This window comes from Muntiacus reevesi, chromosome 12 (assembly GCF_963930625.1).
Source record: "Muntiacus reevesi chromosome 12, mMunRee1.1, whole genome shotgun sequence".
In the NCBI taxonomy this organism is placed as follows: Eukaryota; Metazoa; Chordata; class Mammalia; order Artiodactyla; family Cervidae; genus Muntiacus; species Muntiacus reevesi.
The window spans coordinates 28,739,471-28,765,576 of record NC_089260.1 but is presented as its reverse complement, the minus strand read 5'-3'; the positions used below and the strand labels follow the sequence as shown (position 1 = coordinate 28,765,576).

Here is a 26,106-nt window from a genome sequence, read left to right as displayed (position 1 = left end):
GATACATGGTGACTAAGTATATATACAAAATACAATCTGTTTTCTATCAATTGGAGCAGAATTCTAGTGCTTTATAGTATTATAATGAAAGCTAATCATACAAATGTACAACGCTATGAAATTACATTAAAATAGTGCTTGTTCTTTGAAATGAAATAGTGAAATCTTCCATTGAATGTGAAATGTTAAAAATATATAAAATGGAAAAAACTGTATCAATTGCTTTAAAGTCTGTTTTTTAATTATACTATATCAATACATATGTAGGTTATGCAGTGACCAATACTATTAGCTAAGCAACCATTATGTTTATTATTGTCTATTTAATAAATTTGGGAGACTCAAAAATTACACTCAGTTTCCAGTTGATTTTGCTCCTATATGCAACCTGATTGGAACAGCTTATTTTGAAATTATACTTTTCTATGCATAAAACAACTATTTCACTTGTGTTTAAAAAGGTAGCAGTGAAAAGTTATGAATACTATACACAGGTAAACATTTTGGGGTCCCAATTCAGTGAAAATGTTTACTACTCAAAAGCTTTTTAAATTTTTTTGTTGTTGTCTTCCATAATTCAGGTTATCTGGAATGAATATACCACCACCAATTATCAGCAACAAAAACTGGCTCAGACTGCACTTTGTTACAGACAGCAATCACCGGTACCGTGGATTTAGTGCTCCATACCAAGGTATGTCTCCTTAATACCTCTGCCTCTTTTGATGTGTAAAATGATTTTGGTATACACAACTGCATTTTATGATAGAGGCAAAATGTCTTTAGCTGTTAAACATGGTAATTTGAGTAAGCAAAAATGACCATTTTCTTGCCAAGGCAATATTGTGATCATAACTAAATTGCAGTATAAAAGTTAGTTGGATTTTATAGCACACTGTCCAGAATAAAGAATATTATAACCTCTAAAACGTAATGTGTAACATGTAATATTTATCTTTAAGAAAGCGCTTCAGCAGGGGGACATACTACCTAAACGTACCACAAAACACTGCAGAAAATTCAGAAAATCCTAAACAGGCTCTTCATCAATTGAAATCCATTTCTATATACAGTATTTTTGTGAGTGCTGTTTTAGTTAACCTTGTTAAGATTGCTGTCTACCATTTTTATTAACAGGTATAATTTTGAATAAGTCAAATATAGTATTTGCTATATTAACTTAAAAAACTCTGTTTAGAACTTGATTATTATGAAGATGGAGTATTAATAAAAATGTGTCTTCTGTAATGTTTAGTAATATTATGTGGATTTAGTGCACTTTATCCTCAGACTACTTATGTAAATAATGCATTTCATTCTCAGCAGTGTATTAGAACTATTCAGTGAACATTGCCACAGTTACATATTTCCACTTATCTTTTTTATTTTTACAATACCTTCCTTTTTAGTAATCTTCAGTATTAAGCACTTTGGGCATTTAATATGATGGCTTTCAGCAGCTTATAGTTAATAACTAAAATAGTATTAGACTACATATTGTTTTCTGGAATACAGATTTCAACAATTTATATTTTGTATATCAGTAACCTTTCTACAGCTACCCTGTCAATACATTTCTCACAATAATAGCAAAAGATTAATATGATTGGAATTTGTAATAGTGTATTGGGTATCACTGTAATAAAAATTCCTAAGATTTTAACTCAAGATTTTAGACAAAGTTCACTGTAGAAAAATCTATAATTTCTATTGTAAAGTTGTTAATTCAAATGGAAACATAAATGCAGATTTTCTCTTAAAGCTATGCACTGTATTAACATCTCTTACAATAGCATACATTGTCTAGTATATCCATTAGCTCAAAAAACTTTATATTTTTAAAATGAAAATTAAATATCTATAGAAAAATTTGTTTTCCTTTATTTTATTAAAAATAACTGGGCATATTACTTAAATCTTATGATTGTAGGCAGTGTCATCTTTAAATTTACAATCAAATTTTGCTGAGTTTTTACTTAAATTTTTAAAATTTTTATGTACTTCAGAAATAAGAGGACTTTTAATTGAAAATAAATAGTTTTTATAGAGCCTCTTTATTTCTGGGTTCACCCCTTTCCTTATGGAGTTTTCCACTTACATGATTTTATGGCTCTGATTTCCCTCTGCAATGAGTTAAGGCAGATGGCATGGCAGATATTCAAATGACTATCATCTTTGACTCATGTAGTGATCCTTTCTGCTTAATTCATGGAATCCTTCAGTAAGATGTATTCTTTATTTGAATAGAAATAAAGTAACACTTATTTTATATTGAAATGTACAGCTTGGAGAGAGGAAGAAAAAACATAGATGTCCTATCTTAAAAAATAAAGTGGTATTTCATTTGCTTTATGCTGTATGGTTTCATGAAAATGGTATCTTTAGATAGGTTGTTTTACATTATAAGACAGTAGTACAAAATTGTTGGTAGATTTGTGTACTTAATTATCAGTATTCTACTGACTGATCTTAAATTGACTTCTATAGTATTTTCGAGATTCAATTTGATTTTCCTGCATTGCCTATCCAGTTTCAGCACTGAAGAGTAACATATAAAAAAATTTACTGAAGCAAAATAGGAAATGTTTTATGGGATATGAATTATTTCTATATTCAGCAGGAAAAGGAGCTCAAATGAGGGTGACTTTAGGTATAATCTGTGTCTTCACACTTATAGAGGGAATAAGGTGGCCTGAGAAAATGTAAGCTATAATTTTATAATAAAATCAAGGAAAAGTTTTAATATATAAAAGCACACCTTTGCACTCTACTTTTAAAACTTTCCTGATTCAGCCTTGATTTTTCCAATTGCAGTATCTTCAAAAAGCATTTTACCTAAACCACAGTAGTTCAGTTGGAGAAGTAATTATTGAAACTATAATCAAAGAAATTTAGATTAACAAAAACTCTGCGAGGCTAACTTAAATAGCTATAAAATTCATAATTCCATAATCTGACATGCTGAATACCTGCCCAGACATGAAATGACAATCGTGATTTTTAGATTGTTTCATATAATTTCAATAGTATCTAAATTGTAACCAATTCAAAATAGAAAATTTTGTGGAATATTCTACTCAAAAGTCACCACCAGGTCTCCATGTGGCATGATTTCCTAATTACTCAAATACTTATTGAGTACTTGTAATTATTATTGATTTATATTTTGTTTCCAAAGATTGATGTTTTTCCCCATGTTTTCGTTTAATCTATATTATTTATAAAATATTATGAAAATAAACTGAAAATTCCTAAGATTCCCTAGTACCATTAGCTATTTTTAACAGCTTGCCCCATAATTGATCCTGAAATTGATAGTGTAGGCACATTGATACAGCAACATGCTTTCCCCCATAGAGCTTCCTTTCAGTTATGTTATAGACTGGCTTATTTATTATTTTATATACAGCAATTTAAATAGGGTTAAGTAGAGGTTGAGGATACACACTGACAAATATTATGTTCTGACCCAAAAGTATTGAGAATAATCATGATTTAAATGAAATGTCTTTGGTACAGAAAATACTTTTCCTCCCCTTGGTCCCACATTGAATATATTCACTCCTATCTAAAACAAATAAAGTTTACCCCTCAAATTTATCTATATTGGGAATTTCTTTTAAAGTTCTATTATTATCTATTCTATGCTTTAAAACCTTTCCTTTTTAAATTTTCAATTCTCCCTCAAAGGAAGATTTCAATATCATTTTTCCATATTAGTCTTTGAATTTAAATAAGATTCTTATATTTAATTTCCATTAATCTCTTCTAATGAGAACTTGAATAGTGCTACTTCACACATAATGTGAAACTTTTTTTTTTATCTGTGGTGTTTTCAAGTTCTCTTATTTATTTATAGAAATCCCCATATTATTGTCACTTAATCTTTATTATAAACCTAAAATCTATTATTTTCTATTTGCATGAATAATTGATCAATTTTTCTTAATTTGTAAATTGGAAGGAGATTTTCAGATGACAACCATAGAGAAAATTTTACCTCTACATGATGTTTATTAAAAGCTATAATTTTTTTTATCCATAAGCATCAGTTATTCAAGTGTGAAATATTATACAGTTTCATTTTAAGTTATTTGATGTATCACACTTTTTTAGTATACAAAGATACAATTGCTGTATTCATAAAGTTATCTTTGGCATGCATATTTAGGAATTACAGTATTTAAATAATTCCAAATATCTAAATATATGAGTAATCTTATAGTCTTCTAAATCTTTATAGGTTTTATCACAGTTTGATTTTTCTTTTGTCTTCCATAGTGTTGTTGATATGATTCTTTTTATGCATGTCTACATTTTGTAGGCTCTTAGTTTTAATTCAACAAAGGTATGCCAATAGTAATAGAGTGTTTTCAATTTATGTATAAAAGTATTTTATAATATTCTAAAAGGGATTAACATTTTCAGATCAGCAGTGTATCTTTTTGGTAAGAAAATCATACTTAGTGGACAGACCTTTCAAATTCTATTGAAAATTCACATAAACTCCAGTTACACTGAGGCCCTTGGCATTTTAGATGCACATAATTTAATTTGGAAATAACTTCAAAGTAGTTACTCTATATTTTACATTTGGAAAGGTTTTGACATAAGTGTGTGTGCACTGTCACTGAACAAAATAAATGAAATTATCAGGGATTCAGCATAATATAGTGGGAAAGAATAGAATTTGATGGTCAGAAGATCAGTGTTGAATTGTGAAGTTAACTAATTGCTATCTGAGTTGTGTTAAGCCTTGGTTTCCCAAAGAGTGAAAATATTCACAATAGCTAGACATGTTATCTTGGTGCAAATCAAAAGATACTAGGATTTCTTTTAGTAAAACTCAGACATGCAGTGAATAAAGATACTATTTAATGAAAGAGATAATCAAACATATGCGATGAATGAGAAGCACATTGTCTAACCATGAGGTACAGATAGTTAAAAAAAATTGTGATCAAGCATAAAATTTAAATCCAGCAATCACAATTAAAAGGAAAAATGTTAAGTTCTTTATTTCTAACTATCATAAATGGTGTCCATATTTCTCAGGGGGAAAAAGTACTTTTCCTTAGAACTCAAATTTAAAATATAGTGTTTGTGAAAGTATAACTGAAAAACAGTTTCCTCTGTATTACAGTATTTAAAAATCATAAAGTTTGAAAACAGAGCACAGCATCAAAGCAATTCTGTTTAAATGCGTTGTTTTCTAATTTTGCTTAGACGGTCAGCTTTTCATATTTTCCTTTATACATTGTTTAAACAAAGGCAGGGGATCATATTTCAGCATCTAATCTTGAAATATCTCCTCTAACTTAATAACTATTAATATGAGTTATGTTTATGATTTCAGGATTGAAGGTGGGAGCATGATATAGTAAGAGAATATCAAACCCTTTTGGTTTGGATAATTTAAGTGTAGTTTACTTTCATGGGAATATAGCACATGGACAAATAGGCTATTTTTCTGATAAAGACAGTGGGCATAGCCCTGTCAGCACAATTTAATAGTCAGTGATATGTGTGTGTGTGTGTGTGTGTGTGTGTGTGTGTGTGTGTGTGCGCGTGTGCGTGTGTGCGCGCACTTGCGCGCGTGCATGTGCTCAGTCGCTCAGTCACGTCCAATGCTTTCTGACCCAATGGACTGTAGCCTGCCAGACTTCTCTGTGCATGGAGTTTTCCAAGCAAAGTACTGGAGTGGGTTTCCATTTCCTCCTCCAGGGTATCCTCCCTACCCAGGGATCGAAGCCATATCTCTTGCATCTCCTACACTGGCAGACAGATTCTTTACCACTGAACCACCTGGAAAGTTTATATATATGGTAGTAGGTATTGTTTCTGTTTTAATTGACCTCATTTTGAGATAACATTCACAAGTTGAATTTGAATCCTTATCTTAATTCCCCTTTTCGTACATGGACGAACTGCATTATTTTAAGCTTATGTAAACTGTGCATGCATGCTAAGTCACTTCAGTCATGTCCTGCTCTGTGTGACCCTATGAACTGTAGCTTGCCAGGCTCATCTGTCCATGGGATTCTCCAGGCAATAATACTGGAGTGGACTGCCATGCACACTTCCAGGGGATTTTCCCAATCCAGGGATCTAATCTGTGTCTCTTATGTCTCCTTCATTGACCGGCAAGTTCTTTACCACTAGCACCACCCGGGATGCCTCATAAATTAAACTGGATATTTCATTTACTGAGTTCAAGAGAATAGGAAGTTGAGTTCTCTTGGTCTGTAGAGTTTGAAAATAGTTCCTCATCTTGTTATTTGTTTTATTTCCTTTTGATTTTAATAACAATGTAACCATTATATCATCATGTATCTTTTAGTGCTAAATAGTTACTTTACCTTGAAATACTTAAAAAAAGAAACTTCTTTTACTTCTCTGTCTTTATGAACCTATCTGGTCTATGAGATTCATCAACTTAATATAATTTCCACAGAACCTATGGAAATAATTAAAATATATTTAGTTGTCAGAATGGTCTAAGTAACCCTGCGTCTAAAACAACCATTAAAAACTCCCTGATAACATTTTCTTGCATGATATAATTGTATATTTTGTAGTTATGGCAATGTAACATTTAAGGCCTTTGACCGTATTAGTTGATAATGATGTTAGAATTAAATTCTTCCATAGCTGACTATGGGGTTTCCCTGGTGGCTTAACGGCAAAAGAACCACCTGCAATGCAAGAGACACGGGTTCAATCCCTGGGTCAAGAAGATCCCCTGGTAAAAGAAATGGCAACCTACTTCTGTGTTTTTTCCTGGGATATACCATAGACAGAGGAGCCTGGCAGGCTACAGTTCAACAGGTTGCAAGAGTCAGACAAGACTTAGCAACTAAACCACCACCATAACATAGCTGTAGCTGACTATATTATGTTTTCATTTCAATCCTTAAAATTTATTTGCCAGTCATATATCTCCCAACCTAAAATTCTGTTCATAAATTATGGGTGTATTTAACAGTAAACTGGGTAATTGCCATTTAATTTCAAATGAAATTTGAAATTTGTAGAAAAGTAGTCACGTAAATCAGCATATTAAATACTGGATTGAGATTTCATTATTTTCTAAAGAATTGAATCTGTCTTCATAACATTGATACTAGAGGAACCCTGACTTATAGATTAAAAGGGAAATATTGCAGATTGTTACTTTAAAAAAAGCACTATGATGCTTACATTTTCTGTGTTCTTAATGTGTTTAATATATGAAAGTGAAAGTCACTCAGTCATGTCCAACTCTTTGCGACCCAATGGACTATACAGTCCATGGAATTCTCCAGGTCAGAATACTGGAGTGGGTAGCCATTCCCTTCTCCAAGGGATCTTGCCAACCAAGGGATCAAAACCAGGTCTCCCATATTGCAGGCGGATTCTTTACCATCTGAGCCACGAGGGAAACCCATTATATATATATATATATATATATATATATATATATATATTTATATATTTATATATTTATATATATATACACAAATACATATATACACAAATATATATATATGCAAATCCATTATTGATATATTTTAAAGAGTGAAAGTCAAATTATATTAACCTTATTTTAATATCTCGTTGAATTTGTGAAAACCAAGATATATCTTAGTATAATAAATGGAATTTAGATTACTATCTTCAAGTATCAGTAGAACTGTTATTAATAGGAGATAACCTATCAAATATCCAGTTTTAATGTAGATCATGTACTAAAACATCTAGCAGGTTTAAAATATAGTAATTGATGACCATAAAACTGAAAAAAATTTTTGGTTTACATTTAAATTTGGATCATACATGCCTACTATTGACAGAATAAAGTTAAAACTTCACAACCTTTGCTATGATAAAAGTCTCTTTTGTGTTAACTCAGATTTCTTGGGTTAACGTTCAAACTTTCATGGTTTAGGCCACCTCCTACTTCCTTTTTAAAGAAAACTTCTAGTTATAAGTGATATCTTTTGAACCCTCATAGTGATGAGTTGAAATCTACTGGTCATGTATAAACCCCAGTTCTTAGTCAGACATATTAGCTGCTTTCAGTGGAGACTTCACTTCTTGGTACCTGAGAATTCTGCAGATATCACTGTTGGTGTCCACAGGCAATTTGTGATTTTAGCATGGTCAGTTGTCTACCTTTCTGATTGTACTCCATACCTTTTGTTGGGTCTTCCATTCAGTCTGGCTAGAACTCTTTTAACCACATATTCTATAATAAATTTTCTTTTTCCCTTACCATGATAGACCAGTGGCAGGGTCCTGGCTCTCTATTAACTCACTCATATGTTTCTGCCACTCAAAACTGTCCTTCAGTGGAGAATAAAGCTCTCAATTTGTTGAATATATGTTATGTTTTGTGTGCTACTGAATGTGAGTCTGTATTTAAGAGGCTTATATTTTTCCATAAGTCAATGCTGTAAGACTTCAGAATTAATTCCTTTATCAGACGGACTTTAACAAATCTGTATAAAATTTTGAGCTATCCTCACTAACCTCTATCCTCCATGAAAGATTTTATATGAAGTGCAGCTTATACTTCTTATTCCTATTAGATGGTGGGAGAACTTCTCTCTTAGAATGTCCTGAGTTTTCACTAATAATGGCTTTTGGTAAAGCTCTGTTAACTGAGTCTTCCAGGCTTGCCTCTTGATCTGAAAACATGACTCTCAAGATTGACATGTGGGTTGGACTTTGAAAGTAAAAGTGTTAGTTGCTTAGTCGTGTCTGACTTTTTGGGACCATGTGGACTGTAGCCCACCAGGCTCCTCTGCCCATGGAACTCTCTAGGCAAGAATACTGGAATGGCTAGCCATTTGCTTCTCCAGAGGTATCTTCTTGACCCAGGGATCAAACCCAGGGATCAAACTCAGGTCTCCTGCATTCCAGGTGACTTCTTTACCACTGAACCACTAGGGAAGCCAGGATAGGGCTTTAAGTAATATAATTTTCAGTCAAGGCTGTACAAGAACTCTCCCAAATAAGAGGAATCCAAGGTAATCAAAGAATGAGCAAGTTCACAGAATCATGATTAATAGTAACAAGAAGTACAAATATTTAGATGTTCAAAAGAGCCTACTTTTATTAAGTAAAAAACTGTTCTCCTCAAGGAAATACACATATTATCTTAAGATATTCTGTATATATTGATTTAATAATATTCAAGCTACACTTACAGCTTCAATTATTTTTTTAAAATACATTGTCTACATTATTTACTGTCTTTATTATCCCAACTAACTTTAACACTTCCCTTTCAGTGTGATTTCTATCCAATACTTTAAATTATTATAAATTGAATTAATTAATTAATAGTACTTTTTTAGTCTTTAATTGTGTGAATTTCTTGTATTTCCAAAATTTAAGACAAAGTATTACAGAATTGGCCATTGTTTTAAGGTAGTACCACATGGTGTTTCTTTATTGTTCCATTGAGCATTCATTTATATATGAATATATTTGGTAGCATATTAGTCACAATAAGGAGTCTTAAGTCTTCACATTTACCATCTCTAGTGAGGGCACATCCCCTGAAGAGTAGCATTAATAAAAAATAATTGATGAAGCTGGTGTTTAATAAACAAAATTCACCATTTTATATTTATGCTGAGATGATTAAGGTATTGAACAAGTAAATTTAGTTTCTAGTAATGACTCAATAATTGCACAAAATGACTTACAAAGGACTTCAGTCACTCACAGCAGGTAGAAGTAGTTAAATACAATGTAAGTGGTTGATTCCTCCGTATCAGTGTGGAAAAGGGGATTTGAGGCAATAAGCCTATAGGCTTTAATTATTATTTTTATATTTTAGATAGTTTTACCATGCCACTTGAAAATGACATCATGGGATTAAAATCCCAAGACTTTTAAATTCAAATTCAAAGATATCTAGAAATAGCTAAAGGTAATTTAGGAAAAGTTTGTTTAAATTGACAAAGATATTATTAACTTAGGATTTTCCTAAAGTTTAGAGTTGTATGGTGCTTGATAGTCATGTGGAGGTCAATTTTGTGGCCCAAAACACTTTGGAATCACTGGATTAAACAAATTTAAACTGAATTATTTTATTTAAGTAGATAAGCCCTTTTAAGCATTTTTTGGAATTACTATTCCTTAGGACACATTTTGGGAAATGATCCTATAAGTTATGATAGAAAGGATTGACTTTTATCTGCCAATAAATTTACCATCACTTAGTCTATTCTTTTCTTCAGTTATTTAATTCACTTAAACTATTAAATGAAGCATGCCAACTGCTAATATTTAATTAAACTAGTCCAATTTTTAGATTAAAGCTCACATTAGAGATGTATTATAGAAAATTTATTTTCTTACTTACCCATCCATCTGATTTTGTTCAACAAAAATATTTCTGAGCACTTGCTCTGTACCAGACATTGTAGTATACTAGACTTTGGTATACAACCCCTGAATTAAGAGAGCTTTTTGCCTAGTATGTAAAATATGAGTGAATATTCTATCAGGAGAAAGATAATTTATAAAGTATTATAATTTAGAATATGTGAGCTCGTGTGGGCAGTGAAGGAGAATGCATGGTCCTGGAAATCTTCCAGACTTGAGTCTGAAGGATGCAGAATAGTTTTCCATTACAATGAATGCTTGATAACTATGAGATATAAAACTATATTAGCCCACTATTTGTTCTACAGATAATTAAAATGTTGAAATAGTACTGATTGATAAATAGCTACTTCCAGTAGACCCAGAGTACCTGTACCGCCTTCCTGACTCCTGAACTGCCCCATCTCTTTCAGGACGCCCAGGATTATCCTGTAATACAACAAGTGGCTAATTGCTGGCATAGCTGGTTGCGTTCTGCATACCGCTGTCCACCATTCACAATTCACTTTCTAATTCCTGCTAGCTATTACTCAGTATTCTCAGTATCATTCCCAGACCTCCTGGTTTCTGACAAATTCAAAATGATCAGCAAGTAGCAAAAATTACTACTCTCTATTACTATTGGATACTTTTTAAAATGTGTTGTTCTATTAAAAGAATAGTATAATCTGTGTAAATTAAAATGTATGAACAGTATAAATATTCTTCCTATATACAAAAACTGGAAAACAGACTCTGAATTGTTATGATTTTATAAGTTCCACCTCCCTAAAAAGAGTGACTGTGTCTTTTTATCTCTGCGTCAGAGTTTACCATATTATAGGTACCCAGTATATGCTGAAAGAATGATTGAATGTTATACATTCAGATATATTTGTCACACAAAATATCTGTGCGTGCATTATTTCATGTGATCCTCACAATATCCCACCTATTGCTTTATCTTTGTTTTATCAGACAAGAAACAAAGACTCTGGGAGAAGTTTGCTGATGTGCTTTGCACAAAGATATCCAAGCTAGGTGGCAGTGGGAGCTGTGCACCTCTAGCTAAGCCCTTTGCCTAATGCTGCATCACCCATGTAAAGGGGCTTATTTGTCTAATTCATTCTGACATCCTATTGAGCTGGTCGCAGCCCTGTCAAAATAGTGTTGGACCCAACATCATACTAGGGATTAGAAGAACCAGATCTTAAACACTTAGAGCTTTCTACTTCTAAGGCCTGCACTTATTTCAGTATGAACCCCAGCCTTTCTTATCCTCAAATTTGCAAATTCACATAATTTTTCTTTTCTTTTTTTTTTTTTTACATTTATCAAAAGCTAAAAATGTTTCCCCCAGGAGGCACTAGTGGTTAAGAACCCGCCTTCAATGCAGGAGACATAAGAGAAGTGGGTTTGATCCTTGGGTTGGGAAGATCCCCTGGAGAAGGGCATGGCAACCACTCCAGTATTCTTGCTTAAAGAATCCCATTACAGAGGAGCCTGGTGGACTATAGTCCAAAGGATCACAAAGAGTCGGACATGACTGAAGCTGCTTAGCATGCACAAAATTCATCAAGAATCAAATTTGGTGAATAAAATAAGTAAATTTGTGAAATAGACTATTCTTGACTATAAATGGCAGGTTCATAAAACATTATCAGTTTATCAACCAGTTAATATATGTAAAGTGCTTTTAACAGTATCTGACAGAGAATAAGCTTTACATAAAATATTAGCTATTATTAAGAATATCAGCAACATCAGCAGGAGAAGCATCATTATCTTTATTATTTGACTAAAAATGAATTGGGAGGCAATTTCAGGTGTCTTATGAATAATAGGGATGTTTTGTGAAATAAAAATATCCTAACCTTTTGGGGTAATTAGTTGGAGGCTCATTTATTTGATTACATAATATGAGTGGCTGGATGTTGATTTAAAAAAAAATGATCCATTAAAACAGATTTCAATGCAATATATATTATAATGAAAATTATTCACAGTGAAATATCTCAAATATTTAATAAACATCTTACAAATTAAACATTAGATATCAGCAGAATATATTCTTTACTACTATATGTGTATGGGGTGAAAAAGAACAATAAAATGATATACTGTTCCAGACATTTATCCTTTTATTAGGTCAGGTACTATTGACTCATTATAAAATCCAAGAGAAATCTGTAGTTACAAAACAGTTTAAGGTGAAAGTATAATAGCCCCTTTTAGGAAAGGCAATGATTTCATAATACCCGATGTAATTTTGTTGGAAAAGGTAAAATTAAAACCTATTGATCTAACAGGGAAACAACCATGTTGCATTGGGTTACATGTTATCTTCCCACAAAAAATACAACAGGTTCTATTGAGAGTTTCTGTTAAATAACTAACTAACCTTCAGATTTTGTGGTCATGTGCTTGCATCAAACCTCCAAGCAAGTACTTGGACATGCTTCCATTGAACCTACAAGCAAGTACGTGTGTGTGTGTCTGTATATATTTAATATATAATATATTTAAATGTGAAATTTGATTTTCATATTTTAAATATAAAATGTAACATATTTAAATGTAAAATTGTATATATGTATATTTTTCACATTTCTGTAGCCAAATAACAAAATAAAACAGGCCAAGTTAATTGTAGTTATTTTTAAGCAGATATGTCCAAAATGTTAACATTTCATGTAATCAACATAAAATGATAATGATATATTTTGCATTCTATTTTTCAGTTAAGTCTCCTAAATCTAGGTGCATATTTTATACTCACAGCACAATTCATTACTGAACATTAAGTTTTAATTGGGAAGAGTTGATTTTTTTATTAGAAGAATAATTTACTTATACTTAAAATAATAAATAACTTATTAGCAATTATGCTTTACTTAAGCTTCAACATAGTTCTTATTATCTGAATAAAATATTCAGATAAACACATTTTAATGTTACATTAGTGTATATGTCCAATACTTTCCCTACAATACTATATCTTATGCAATGCAGCGTATGTAGTCTACCAGTACAATAAAGTTGCATTTAGTGGATAAAACATTTTGTGCTGCCTATTTCTAGATTCAAATTAAAATTGATTATATTGAAATACAGTTGAAAATTCAGTTATCCAGTCTCACTAGCCATATTTCAAATGCTCAAAATTCTCAGGTGGCTAGTGGCTGCCATGTTGGACTCTTTGGCCTCAGCAGTCTTCATGTGGCATCTGTTAGTGTTTTGCAGTTATAAAGAAGCAGAAAATCTCTTAAAAAATTACAGTAAATACAATGAGGACTATGATATAGTGTGACTTTATCATTGTTCCTCAGGTTTTGTTGTTATTACCCACTAAGGTCTGTCTTATTTCAGAACTTTAGAATTCATAAATAATTTTTTAAATTATGCTTTTCCTCTCCACCATACACACTTTAAAATGAATCTATAATATAAAAGACACTCAACAAAATTCTTCTTTTCCTATTTAATACCTTTAAAAGCATTAATTAATTTATTTGGAAACAAATTTCTTTTTCTCCTTTTCTCTTTCTTCTTTGGTGCCTTTTAACGTATGTTTACTCAGACATGTAGCACAGATTTATCTTTTCCTACCACAAAGATAATGAGATTAGCCTCCTGTTTAACAAATGGAATGAGTGTATCTGATTCAGCGTATTCTGATTCTCTATTGTGGGCCTGATTTCATACATTCTGTTTGTTTCATTTTCCCTGTAAAGATACTTATTGACTGATTTCAGCAAGTGTGGTGATTGTATGCAAAAAGCAGTGTCACAAATGCATGTTAAGTTTTAATAAAAGCCTCAGATTTCTTCTAATTTTTGTAGTTGGATATACAGATAATAATTTGTTTTATAGAAAGAAACCCTCAACATACATCTCTTCCAGGATGAAAAGCTAGTTAGGTCTTTTGTCACATTAAATGTGTAAAATACATTGCTAGGTCTGCTGTAACAAGATGCCACAGACTATTTGGCCCATAAAACTAGACACAGTTTCAATTTTATAATTAGAAAACTGGGCCTCAGATATTAATAAAAACAATAAATTTGAAAACAAATTTCTTTTATTTCTCTCCTTTTGAATGCCAAATTATTTTCCCTCTTTCCCATCCCAGGCCTAGCTAGCCAGGTACCTGTGTAAAGAAAGGAGAAGGTTGAGATTGGCTGTTTTGGTCTCTCCACTTTGCATTTTCCTTCTTCCAAACTCTTTACTTGCTGCTGTTTCAGGTTTCTCTGAGATTCAACAGAGGTAAAGGGGAGAAGAGGTAAAGGAACTGGCCTGGTCCTAAGACCTAGCAGGCTACAACCTCTCTTATCCTGACAGTCAGGCTAACTGTATCATGGGCAGTTCTGGGTCCTTTTCAGTGATTTCAAGGGGATGCATCAGTATCATCAAGTGATACTTGTCCAACTTGGTCCCTGGCCATTGGATACTCTCAGTCTTCTCCTGAGATATTTTTTAGCCCTCATGTGGCCTAACTGGACAGGTTCCCAGATGATGCTGTATTGAGTCTCTATAATCCTTGGTGAAAGGGCTTTCCAGGCAGCTCAGTGGTTAAGAATCCACTTGCCAGGCAGGTGAGGAGGGTTCAGTCCCTGAATCGGGAAGATCTGCTGGAGAAGTAATGGCCACCCACTCCAGTATTCTTGCTTGGTAGATCCCATGGATGGAGGAGCCTGGTGGGCTACAGTCCATGAGGTTGCAAAGAGTCAGACATGACTTAGCGACTGAACAACAACAATCCTTGATGAAACAGGAAACATATTCTTCCTCTGAGAAACACAAAAAGATCAGGCTTATCTCAACATGGACGCTCTCTTGTCTGTCTTGAAACTGAAAGTTGCTCAGTCGTGTCTGACTCTCTGCGACCCATGGACTAGTCCATGAAATTCTCCAGGCCTGGAGTAGGTAGCCTTTCCTTCTCCAGGGGATCGTCCCAATCCAGGGATCCAACCCAGGTCTCCTGCATTGTAGACAGATTCTTTACCAGCTGAGGTGCAAGGGAAGCTCTCCCGTCTCTCTTAACCTCTAAGATTTCTTCAGATGCCAGTTTTGGCTTATTCCTGTGTGGGTTCGACTTTAGCTTTCTCAGACATGAATAGACACCAATTTTGTGTGTGTGTGTGTGTGTGTGCCAACTGCATGAAACAAATTTCATAACTGAGTGATCCCACTGAAGCCCAACTCACTAGACCAGCATGAGAGGGTACTTCATTAGAAAGATTCTGATCTAAATGGGCTCTGTTAAAAAATTCTCTTCTCTCTAGCTCCCTTTCACATCCTTGCTGAGTCTGAAGAGTGCATGAGTCACAAACAAGATTCTCCTACCATTCCTTTGAAAATATTTATATAAGAATCTGAACATATCATTCACTTAAATATTTTAATGTTTACTAAATCAGTGAATCAGAAACAAACCCTTTCTATCCATATAGTACACACTCCACATGCATATACACATATATACATTTATGGAAATGTTTAAACACTTGATGAAATCAATATTTTGCCTTGTCAAACTATTTAATAGCCAATGAAAACTGTATTTATCATTTTGAATACTTGGTATTACTGATCTCAACATAGATTGCCAGATATTTTTTTCAACAGAGATGAGTTTGTTTGAGATCACCAGAGAATTGCAGTTGCAGTCTTGATGAGACATTTGTAACTCCCCACATGACAATGGAAAAATAATTCTTTTATGGGTGTGGAAAGGACATTGGAGGAGATAATAGTAAACAGAGTCCTTCCCTGTCTTTTCACTGACTGAGTCCTTGCCAGGAAAGAAAAGGAATATTTCTTCTTCCTTCTAGGCTCTGCTATGTTTGCAGGGTATGAGAGCACCCTCCAGTCCCCCAACATTTCAGTGGGTTTTGTCATACACTGATATGAATCAGCCATAGAGTTACACGTATTCCCCATCCCGATCCCCCCTCCCACCAACTCTTTTGTTTCTTTTTATTAATTAAAAAAAAAAAAAAAATATATATATATATATATATATATTTGGCTGTACCAAATAGTTGGTGGAATTTTAGTTCCCCAATTAGGGATTGAAATTGGGCCCTCAGCAGTGAAGGTGCAGAGTCCTAATCACTGGACCACCAAGGTCATTTAATTGAAGATTTTGTTTTTTAAGTTTTTACAGTATACTATTTTATGTATGATTTGCATCTTCTTTTAATTGTAAAAAATGTTCTTTCCCAGTAACCTATTTATCACACTTTGATTAAACACCTATGATTTGTATAGCTTATAAATCAAATATGCAAAGCCAGCAAGGAATAGATAGTGCAAAATCAGCCAATATTTGGAAACTTCTGGAATCTAGGATGAATCTTAGGTAAATAGCTGCACACATAAAATCTCTTTATTTGCTTATTTTCAATAAGAGACAATAGGAGAGGCACTAATATCAAGCTAAATATTTAAAGTTATATATTGGAATCTCAGTTATATCACTGTATAATGGCATATTATACAGTGTATAGTATAGTGGTTTAGTCACTATTTAGTCCTGTCCACTCTTTGTGACCTCATGGACTGTAACCTGCCAGGTTCCTCTCTCCATGGAATTTTCCAGGCAAGAATGCCAGAGTGGGTTGCCATTTCCTTCTCCAGGGGAACTTCCCAACCCAGTAACTGAACCCAAGTTTCCTGAATAGCAGGCAGATTCTTTACTGACTGAGCTACCATAATCATTATTCTCTTTTTTGGGCTAAGTTTTTAAAAATTTTGAATGCTTTCATTTCTCTTTTAAATCGCACATCAGTAATTTAGTTAATTATTTGCAAGTGACAAAACATCTGAGGGCTTGTTTATATTTTAGAATTTTCCCAAAATATGTGCACATAGCTATGAGAATAGATGTTAAGGGGAGCTGCTCTTCAGCTCTGACTCTAAAAAATAATTAATCAAATGAACTTGATTTCTATACGGTCTTAATTTAAAATAAATAGTCCGTGTTTTATGAATATGTCAACATACAGGATATGTCTATCCTAAGATTATTTTATTCATTTGTACATTTATTCTGTAAGTTTCCAGGCATCTAAACTATGGTTACTTGGTGGCTCAGATGGTAAAGTGTCTGCCTATAATGCCGAAGACCCAGGTCCAATCCCTGGATCAGGAAGATCTCCTGGTGAAGGAAATGGCAACCCACTCCAGTATTCCTTCCAGGAAAATCCCGTGGACAGAGCAGCCTGGTAGGCTACAGTCCATGGGGTCGCAAAGAGTCGGATATGACTTCATATCCGGAGCGACTTCACTTTCACTTTCAAACTATGGTTATATAGCCATAATTATTTGTTAATTGTGTGACATGGTGGTTGACTGAGGAAACTGATGATTTGTCCTTTTTTTTCCTGTTTCACAGTGACTCAGTAGTACCTGGTGAGGGGTTTATTTTGCCACCTGTTTTCTCAATCTCTCTTGATAGGCAGATAGATAATCACTGGATGAGAGTTAAATTATTCAAAAGTGTTAGTCACTCAGTTTTGACAAGACTCTTTGCAACCCCATGGACAAGTAGCCCATTAGGCTCCTCTGTCCATGGGTTTCTTCAGGCAAGAATACTGGAGTGGGTAGCCATTTCCTTCTCCAGGGGATCTTCCTGACCTAGGGATCGAACCTGGTCTCCCTCATTGCAGGCAGGTTGTTTACCACCTGAGGCATGAAGTGAAAGTGAAAGTCTCTCAGTTGTGTCTGACTCTTTCAGTCCTTGGAATTCATCAGGCAAGAATCCTGGGAGTGGGTAACCTTTCCTTTCTCCAGAGTTACCTTTCCAACCCAGGGATCGAACCCAGGTCTCCCACATTACAGGCAGATTCTTTACCAGCTGAGCCACAAGGGAAGCCCAAGGAAGCCTGTAAATTGCTTATCCAAAAAAATTTAAGCAGGACATCAAATTGGGCTAATGTTACCAAAACATATTTGACAATATTGTTATTAAATTACTTAAATCTTTGGAAATTATTCACTAAATGTTACTGATAATGAAGAAATACTTTAGTAAACAAATTAAAAATGTGGCCTCAAAATTGTTTTCTTTCTTTCCTAAGGTTCTACATAAGTATTGCTAAAATAATTAAATTTCTTTCTTGATACAGAAATTTTAATTTTTAACTTTTTCCATTGAATTATAGTATTGACTCCACAGCTATTAAATTACCTTTAATAATAAAAGGTCCTTTTCATGACATTGTTATTTTGAAAATAAAAGACTCAATATTTGAAGTCTTCCTGTGCATTACATTGTTTAGTAATTCTTCTGTTTTCTCTCATGCTTTCTCTTTGGCTGTTGTACGTTTTTTAGTATACCTTTGTATATAGATGCTCCTGCAATACTCTTATCTTCTTGTGAGAATTCTTTCTATATAATTTGTGATGTATTTTCAAGCTAGATTTCGTTGCTTCTTTTGCTACAGGACTGATTTAATAGCTCTGCATAATGCTTTCCCATTTAATTAAATGATAAGTAGGACTGTAGGCCAAAATCAATCTGAATCTGAATGGGACCAATTTGTTTCATACTCTACAAGAGAATTTCATTCCTTAGGGTTTTGTTGGTACTTAGAGAATAACACATTTTAGTCATACAAGTTCTATTCTTTTAATAGAAACTTCACAAAAATGTCTGTACTCGAGGGCCTCTTTAACCCAGATGATGTCAAATAATCAAAAAGAAAAAAAAATGATATCCCTTTCAAAATAAGTTATATTGTGACAGTGTATTTCTGTCATTAGTTTTTACTGCTTTTGCAGGGGAATAGAGTGGTGATAGCTTATATGTATCAGTGGAAAATAAATGTTTTGTATCTTTGGAGCCAGTGTCTTCAATAAAGTGGTAGAGATATGTTGTCAAGGCTATACATGTATATTGGGTTGGCCGAAAGGTTCATTCCACATAAAAGCTGAATGGACAAATCTTTTGGCCAACCCAGTATTATGTATACACACATCCTCACACATACACATATATGTATATATGGATTTGATTGATAAATTGTTGAAATATATGGTTGCTTATATGATGTAATTTGAAGATAACAAGAGTATTGGTTACTTTTGCATAGTAGTAAATTGTGGTTCTGGATTCAGACTGTCTGGAGTTATATCTTGGTTTTTCCATTAGTTCCAGAAACATGCTTTTTCTTCATTTTCTCTCACTGCATGATTCAGATTCCTGAATTTGTTCTTTCTTCCCCTTACCTTAAAAATTCTGTTATATCTTCTATTTTTTCAGAGCCTATTTTGGTTTTTATTAAGCCATAAACTATTACTGGGCAAGTATTATGATTATTATAGTAGCTTATTTCAATTTCTATATCACAATGTTACCTGTGTTTTAGGCTGGATAACTGGCAAAAACATTTATTAAAAATAGTGCAGAAGAAAATACTAACAAAGAAAGTGTTTGCTAAAATACCATATGCTACTATGATTTTTAATGCATGTGAGATATATTTAAAAAATCAATAACTTCAACACAAGTTAATGTCTATATTATTGAATATAAGTAAATTCTGAATTCTCACTGTCTGTCACATCATGACTTATAATGTCTTGTAATTATTTAGATATTTTTACAAACTGGAAATCTGTATAAACACTGAAGCCGATTGTGGTAGATGTCAGAGGAATAATGACATATTCTCTAGTAAAACAAGTTGACAGGAAAATCCGTATCTCTTTATAAAAAGTGTCAGAAAACATGAGAAGGATGTATGGCATGTAATAAAGGTATAACCTAGTCAAACTACATATTTTTTCAGACCTTTAGCCCCACCTAATTAATGAACTGAGTCTTTCTTTGTCTCCATAAGTTTTGACCTCCAGCTTTCTCATCAACACAGTCAAGTTAAATTCATTACTATAGTTGAGTAAACACACACATTTAGATCCAAGTGATTATATCAGTTTTTCTTGTAATTAAAGCTGATTGCCTCATTAAAGAAAGCTCATAACTCTGATTCCACATTTTTTCTTCATGAGTGAAAGTGAGTAAATTTTTTGTTTTTACAGAGACAGTTAAGAAAGCTATAGTTTAACACAGTGTAAAACAAAAATACATGTATAATAAAAAATATAAACCAATTTAAATGTAATTTATGGTCATGATTTTTTTTTATGATTAATGGTTCTAAATGCAAATTCTAGAAGAAGCCTAGGTTTATTTATTTATTTTTTACCTTTTAGCTTCTTTAGGGCCCTCATGAACTTAGTCTCCTCAATTGTAAAACAGAGATGTTAACACAATGTATCTCAAAGTGTTGTCCTATTGAATGCATTTTACACAAGGAAATTAACACATTGCCACACATACTAAGAATTCTAAAAGTCAGCTCTTATTGTAAAGTTTTTCCCAGTAGAATATACTTCCCTGGGCCACTTAAATTATTTTGCCTCATGTTAGTTGTAGGTCCTCTTTTTTTTTTTAATGAAGTTCCTTAAGAGACATATAAAATTCACTCCCACAGAGACTCAGTTGTGACCTGCCCATGGCAGTTATTTATCCATCCATTCATTCACTTATTCAACAAATATTTATTGAATATGTTCTATTTACTTTGTTATGGGATACTATGATAAAAGAGAGGTGCAGAATCCTTGCTTTCATAGCTATTATCCTTGGAGAAATAATTAAATAAAATTACATATATATTAAACTAACTGACCAAAACAAAAAAGAAAAAGAAAAGGAAGAAAGGAACTATAAGTGTGAATGTCTGTTATAAATGGAAAAAAAAAAAAATGGAGGTGGCTGGAATAGAGAATAAGATAGTGGATGTAGGACCTAGGTCAATTAGATACCCAGGGAACATAACTCTCTGATGAAGTAAAAATGCCAAGAAGAAACTTGGTATGGAAGCAGTGGGATGGAGCAATGCCAGCCCAGGGAGACTTAGGAGAATAGGCTGGTCAGAATAATAAGCAAAGGCCCCATAGAAGAAAAAGCTTAACCTATTTGAAGACTCTAAAAAATACTCATGTGGAAACATGGCATAATTAAGTGTCTCTTTTTCTGTTTTACATATAGGGTTATCGTTACCATCTTTCTAAATTCCATATATATGCGTTAGTATACTGTATTCGTCTCTATCTTTCTGGCTTACTTCACTCTCTATAATGGACTCCAGTTTCATCCATCTCATTAGAACTGATTCAAATGAATTCTCTTTAATGGCTGAGTAAGAGAGACACAGATGTACAGGACAAACTTTTGGACTCTGTGGGAGAAGGCGAGGGTGGGATATTTTGAGAGAATAGCATCAAAACATGTATATTATCAAGGGTGAAACAGATCACCAGCCCAGGCTGGATGCATGAGACAAGTGCTCGGGGCTGGTGCACTGGGAAGACACAGAGGGATGGGGTGGGGGGGGAGGCGGGAGAGGGGATCAGGATGGGGAATACGTGTAAATCCATGGCTGATTCATGTCAATGTATGGCAAAAACTACTACAATATTGTAAAGTAATTAGCCTTCAACTAATAAAAATAAATGGGGGAAAAAAAATAAAAACTGAAAGAATTAAGTGACCTGAAGTAATGTAGTAGGCTCATGTCTTCAAGCAATGATAAAAAAACAGAATAATTTTAAGCAAGAGACTGTTGGCAATATGATTTAATCTTTGAGTTTTTTATTTTTTTTCTACATATCTGTGGCAAATGTACTATATAGGAGCAAGAATGAAAGTGGGGAAAAGGGTTGGTGAAAGACAACAACTGCCTGAATTAGGATAAAGAGGTTAAAATGAAGGCAGAGTTGATATAAATTTGAGTTAACATGGACAGGACTTCCTATTTGGATGTTACATATGAGGGATAACAAAAAATGGTGAATGACTTATAAAATTTAAGGAGACTCTATGGAAAAAATGCTGTATAGTGAAAAGAAAGAAAAATAACTCCTTATTGCCTTTTATAATTGAGTTCATATATTTTGTGTGTATTTGTGTCATCACAAACATATAGGTATGTTAAGAAGGAAAACGAATATCTATGTATGGAGTTCATAGAGTTCTGTTTCATTTAGGATTCATCCCATAAAGAGAGCATTTAAAACCATGGGATTTAATGCATTCCTCATGAAGACACAGAAGTGCAAAGTCAGAGAAATGACAACCCAGGATTGAGCCCTGAGAAACTCACTATTTAAATTTTATGTTGAGGAGCAGGAACCAACAAGAGATTAAAAAGAATCTACCAGTTATCTGTACAGCAGATTGAAAACTAGAAGGGAGTGCCTTTATAGGAGTCCAGACAACAGAGGAGAGTGAAAAAGCTGACTTAAAACTCAACATTCAAAAATGAAGATCACAGCATCTAGGTCCCATCACTTCATGGCAGATAAATGGGGGAATATGGGAACAGTGACAGACTTTATTTTTGGGCTCTAAAATCACTGCAGCCATGAAATTAAAAGATGCTTGCTCCTTGGAAGAAAAACTATGACAAACTTAGACAGTGTATTAAAAAGCAGAGACATCACTTTGCCGACAAAAGTCTGTATAGTCAAAGCTGTGGTTTTTCCAGGAGTCATGTACGGATGTGAGAGTTGGACCATAAAGAAGGCTCAGGGCCCAAGAATTGATGCTTTCAAACTGTGGTGCTTGAGAAGACCCTTGAGAGTCCCTTGGACATCTAGGAGATCAAACCAGTCAATCCTAGAGGAAATCCACACTGAGTATTCATTGAAAGGACTAATCCTGAACCTGGAGCACTGATACTTTGACCACCCGATGTGAAGAGCTGACCCACTGGAAAATACCCTGTTGCTGGAAAAGGTTGAAGGCAAGAGGAAAAGGGGACATCAGGATGAGATGGTTGATGGCATAACTAACTCAATGGACGTAAGTTTGAGCAAACTCTGGGAGATAGTGAAGGACAGGGAAGCCTGGCGTGCTGCAGTTCATGGGGTTGCAAAGTGTTGGACAAGTCTTAGCAACTGAACAACAGACAACAGAATGTTCCTTGAAAAATGGAATGGTTAAGTATCAGGTTTCATTTACTGATTTCCCCTCAGACTTCTGATTTGTATTCAGACTTTGCCATAAGTACTCTGGTTATCTCATGCAATCTTGTAGCCATAAATATTTTATGCTGATGACTACCAGAGGGCTTCCCAGGTGGTGCTAGTGATAAAGATCCACCTGCCAGTGCCGTGGATGTAAGAGACAAGGGTTCGATTCCTGGGTCAGGAAGATCCCTTGGAGCAGGGCGTGGCAACCAACTGCTGACTAAAGTGACTTAGAATTCATGTACAAAGACTGTATCAGAGTTGTATCTCCAGCTCATATATTCTTCCCTGAACTCCAGCTTAGCATATTCAAGTACCTGTGCATCGCCACTTGGGCTTTTAATATGCTTCTAAACTTAACATCTCCATAGCTGACAGGATATTATTTTGAAAAGTCTGCTTCTTCCAGTGTTTCTCATATAAGCAAATGACAGTTCCTCTTTTCATCAGGATAAATCTTTGAAATCATCGACTTATTATTTTCTCACATTTCATGTCAGCAAGTCTTGATCAGCTCTAACTTTAAAATATCCATTATGTATTTAATTACTTCCTTCCACCTCGATTGCAACCACCCAATTTCTATTCACCATCTCCTCTTACTTTAGTCATTGCAGCTTCTTCTTAAAAGGTTTCCTTTCTTCCATCCTTGGCCTTCTATAGTTTATTTGAAATAAAGCAGCCAAAATACTCTTTTTAAAATTTGTCAAATAGTATCACTGCTCAGCTATGAACTTTGTAATGATTCCATCTCAACTATAGTAGAATTGTATCTGATTTACTTATATGATTTAACTTTTTACCAGGTGTCGTAAGTGCTCTGGTCTTAGGGCCTTTACGTTTGTCATTCTTTTATCTGTGTGGCTCAATCTTTGATATACTTAATATTTTCTTTTAAAGCTCATTTTCTCTGTGGGGTCTTCTGTACCACCCTATTTAAAATTGCATCTCTTTTCTTGGCACTCAAATCCCTGCCCCCACTTGTATTATTTGTTATAGTACTGTTCATCATCTGAATATGAGCTTCCTAAATATAGGGATGTCATGTATGGATGTGAGAGTTGGACCATAAAGAAAGCTGAGCGCTGCAGAATTGATGTTTTTGAACTGTGGTGTTGGAGAAGACTCTTGAGAGTTTCTTGGACTGCAAGGAGATCTAACCAGTCAGTCCTAAAGGATATCAGTCTTGAATATTCACTGGAAGGACTGATGCTGAAGCTGAAACCCCAATAATTTGGCTACCTGATGCGAAGAACTGACTCATTGGAAAAGACCCTGATGCTGGGAAAGACTGAAGGCAGGAGAAGGGGATGACAGAGGATGAGATGGTTGGATGGCATCACCGCCTCAATGGACATGAGTTTGAGTAAGCTCTCAGAGTTGGTGATGGACTGGGAAGGCTGGTGTGCTGTAATCCACAGGGTTGGAAAGAGTCGGACACGACTGAGCAACTGAACTGAACTGAACTGAAAGATAGGGATATTTGGCTATTTTCTGCACTACTATATGCCAAATAACTAGACAGATTCTTGACATTAGTATGTGCACAGTAAATAGGATTGGTAACCTAGAGGTTATTTCTTTGGTAAAATTTGAGTAGAATCCTAAATGTACTTGTTTGAGTGATAAATATAAAGTGAAGATGTAAAAACAGATTTTGTAAACAGTGGTTTCAAGAAATCCAGCTAAGAAGAAACAGAGAAATGTAAAGGTGCTTGGAGGTGATATGTAGAGTCGGGATAAGATTTTACTTTATTTTATTTTATTTTTTTTAACATTGGTGATGACAGTATATTTCTCTAATTATGTAAATTACCATAAAGAATAAGATAGGAATTTCCTTGGTGGTCTAGTGGTTAAGACTCCATTCTTTCAATCCAGGGGGTGTGGGTTATATCTCTGCTTGGGGAATTAAGAGCAGCATGTCTTTCAGCACGATCAATAAATAAATAAATAAATAAATATATGGTGCAAGAAAGCAAAGAATGTAACCGAAAATTAAGTTTTAGACATGTCACAGGATGTGATTCAGAGATCAAATGGATAGATTTTTTTTTGGTTTACTGCTTTTTTTTTTTTTTTTGTCTTTGTTATCAAAGACATGATACCTTCTTCTATTTTCCATGATAGAAGAAGGTAAATATTTACTGAATAAATATCATTAAAAATGTTTTTTTATTTAAATTATTCTCAAGGAATGAGAGTAAACTCAGGCTGTCTTTCATGTTGGAGAGAGTCACACATTTCAATATTCTAAAAAAATTAAAATTTTAATTACTTTAATTTATAAGAATGGAAGAAAAGGTAAGTGCACATAACCTCATGTTTACCAATGTGACTATTGCACAAAATAAAAGCAGTAGGTGAGAAAATTAGGAAAGAAATCCTAGATAAAATGGAACAAATAAAGAAAAAATTTGAACATGAGTCTCTTTATTCTAAATCCCATGCTCTTTCTAATATACTTCACTATGTACTTTACTTAAACTTTTTGTGTGTGAATATTATAATATTTAGTTAAGTATTTCTGTACAAATTTTCAAGAAATGACATAATATAAGAAGTTTTAAAAAGAAGGAATACAGGATTTGGGAAATACATTTTATTCCTATATGGTTAGTTTTGCCATTTTCTGACAAACAAAATGACAGGAGCAGTTCGGTATAGGCATCAAAGTATTAAACTTGTAAAGCATCTTCAGTT

The 26,106-nt window shown here is 33.7% G+C and overlaps 1 protein-coding gene across 3 annotated transcripts in view; it reads left to right on the top strand.

The window, feature by feature from the left end:
* CSMD3 (CUB and Sushi multiple domains 3) overlaps window positions 1-26,106 on the top strand; it is a 1,308,014-nt gene that overhangs the window by 478,280 nt on the left and 803,628 nt on the right. For all 3 annotated transcript variants that reach the window (XM_065902671.1, XM_065902670.1, XM_065902669.1), the window contains exon 6: window positions 582-694. In XM_065902671.1, the coding sequence (XP_065758743.1) occupies window positions 582-694 (113 nt within the window). The remainder of the gene's footprint in view (window positions 1-581; window positions 695-26,106) is intronic.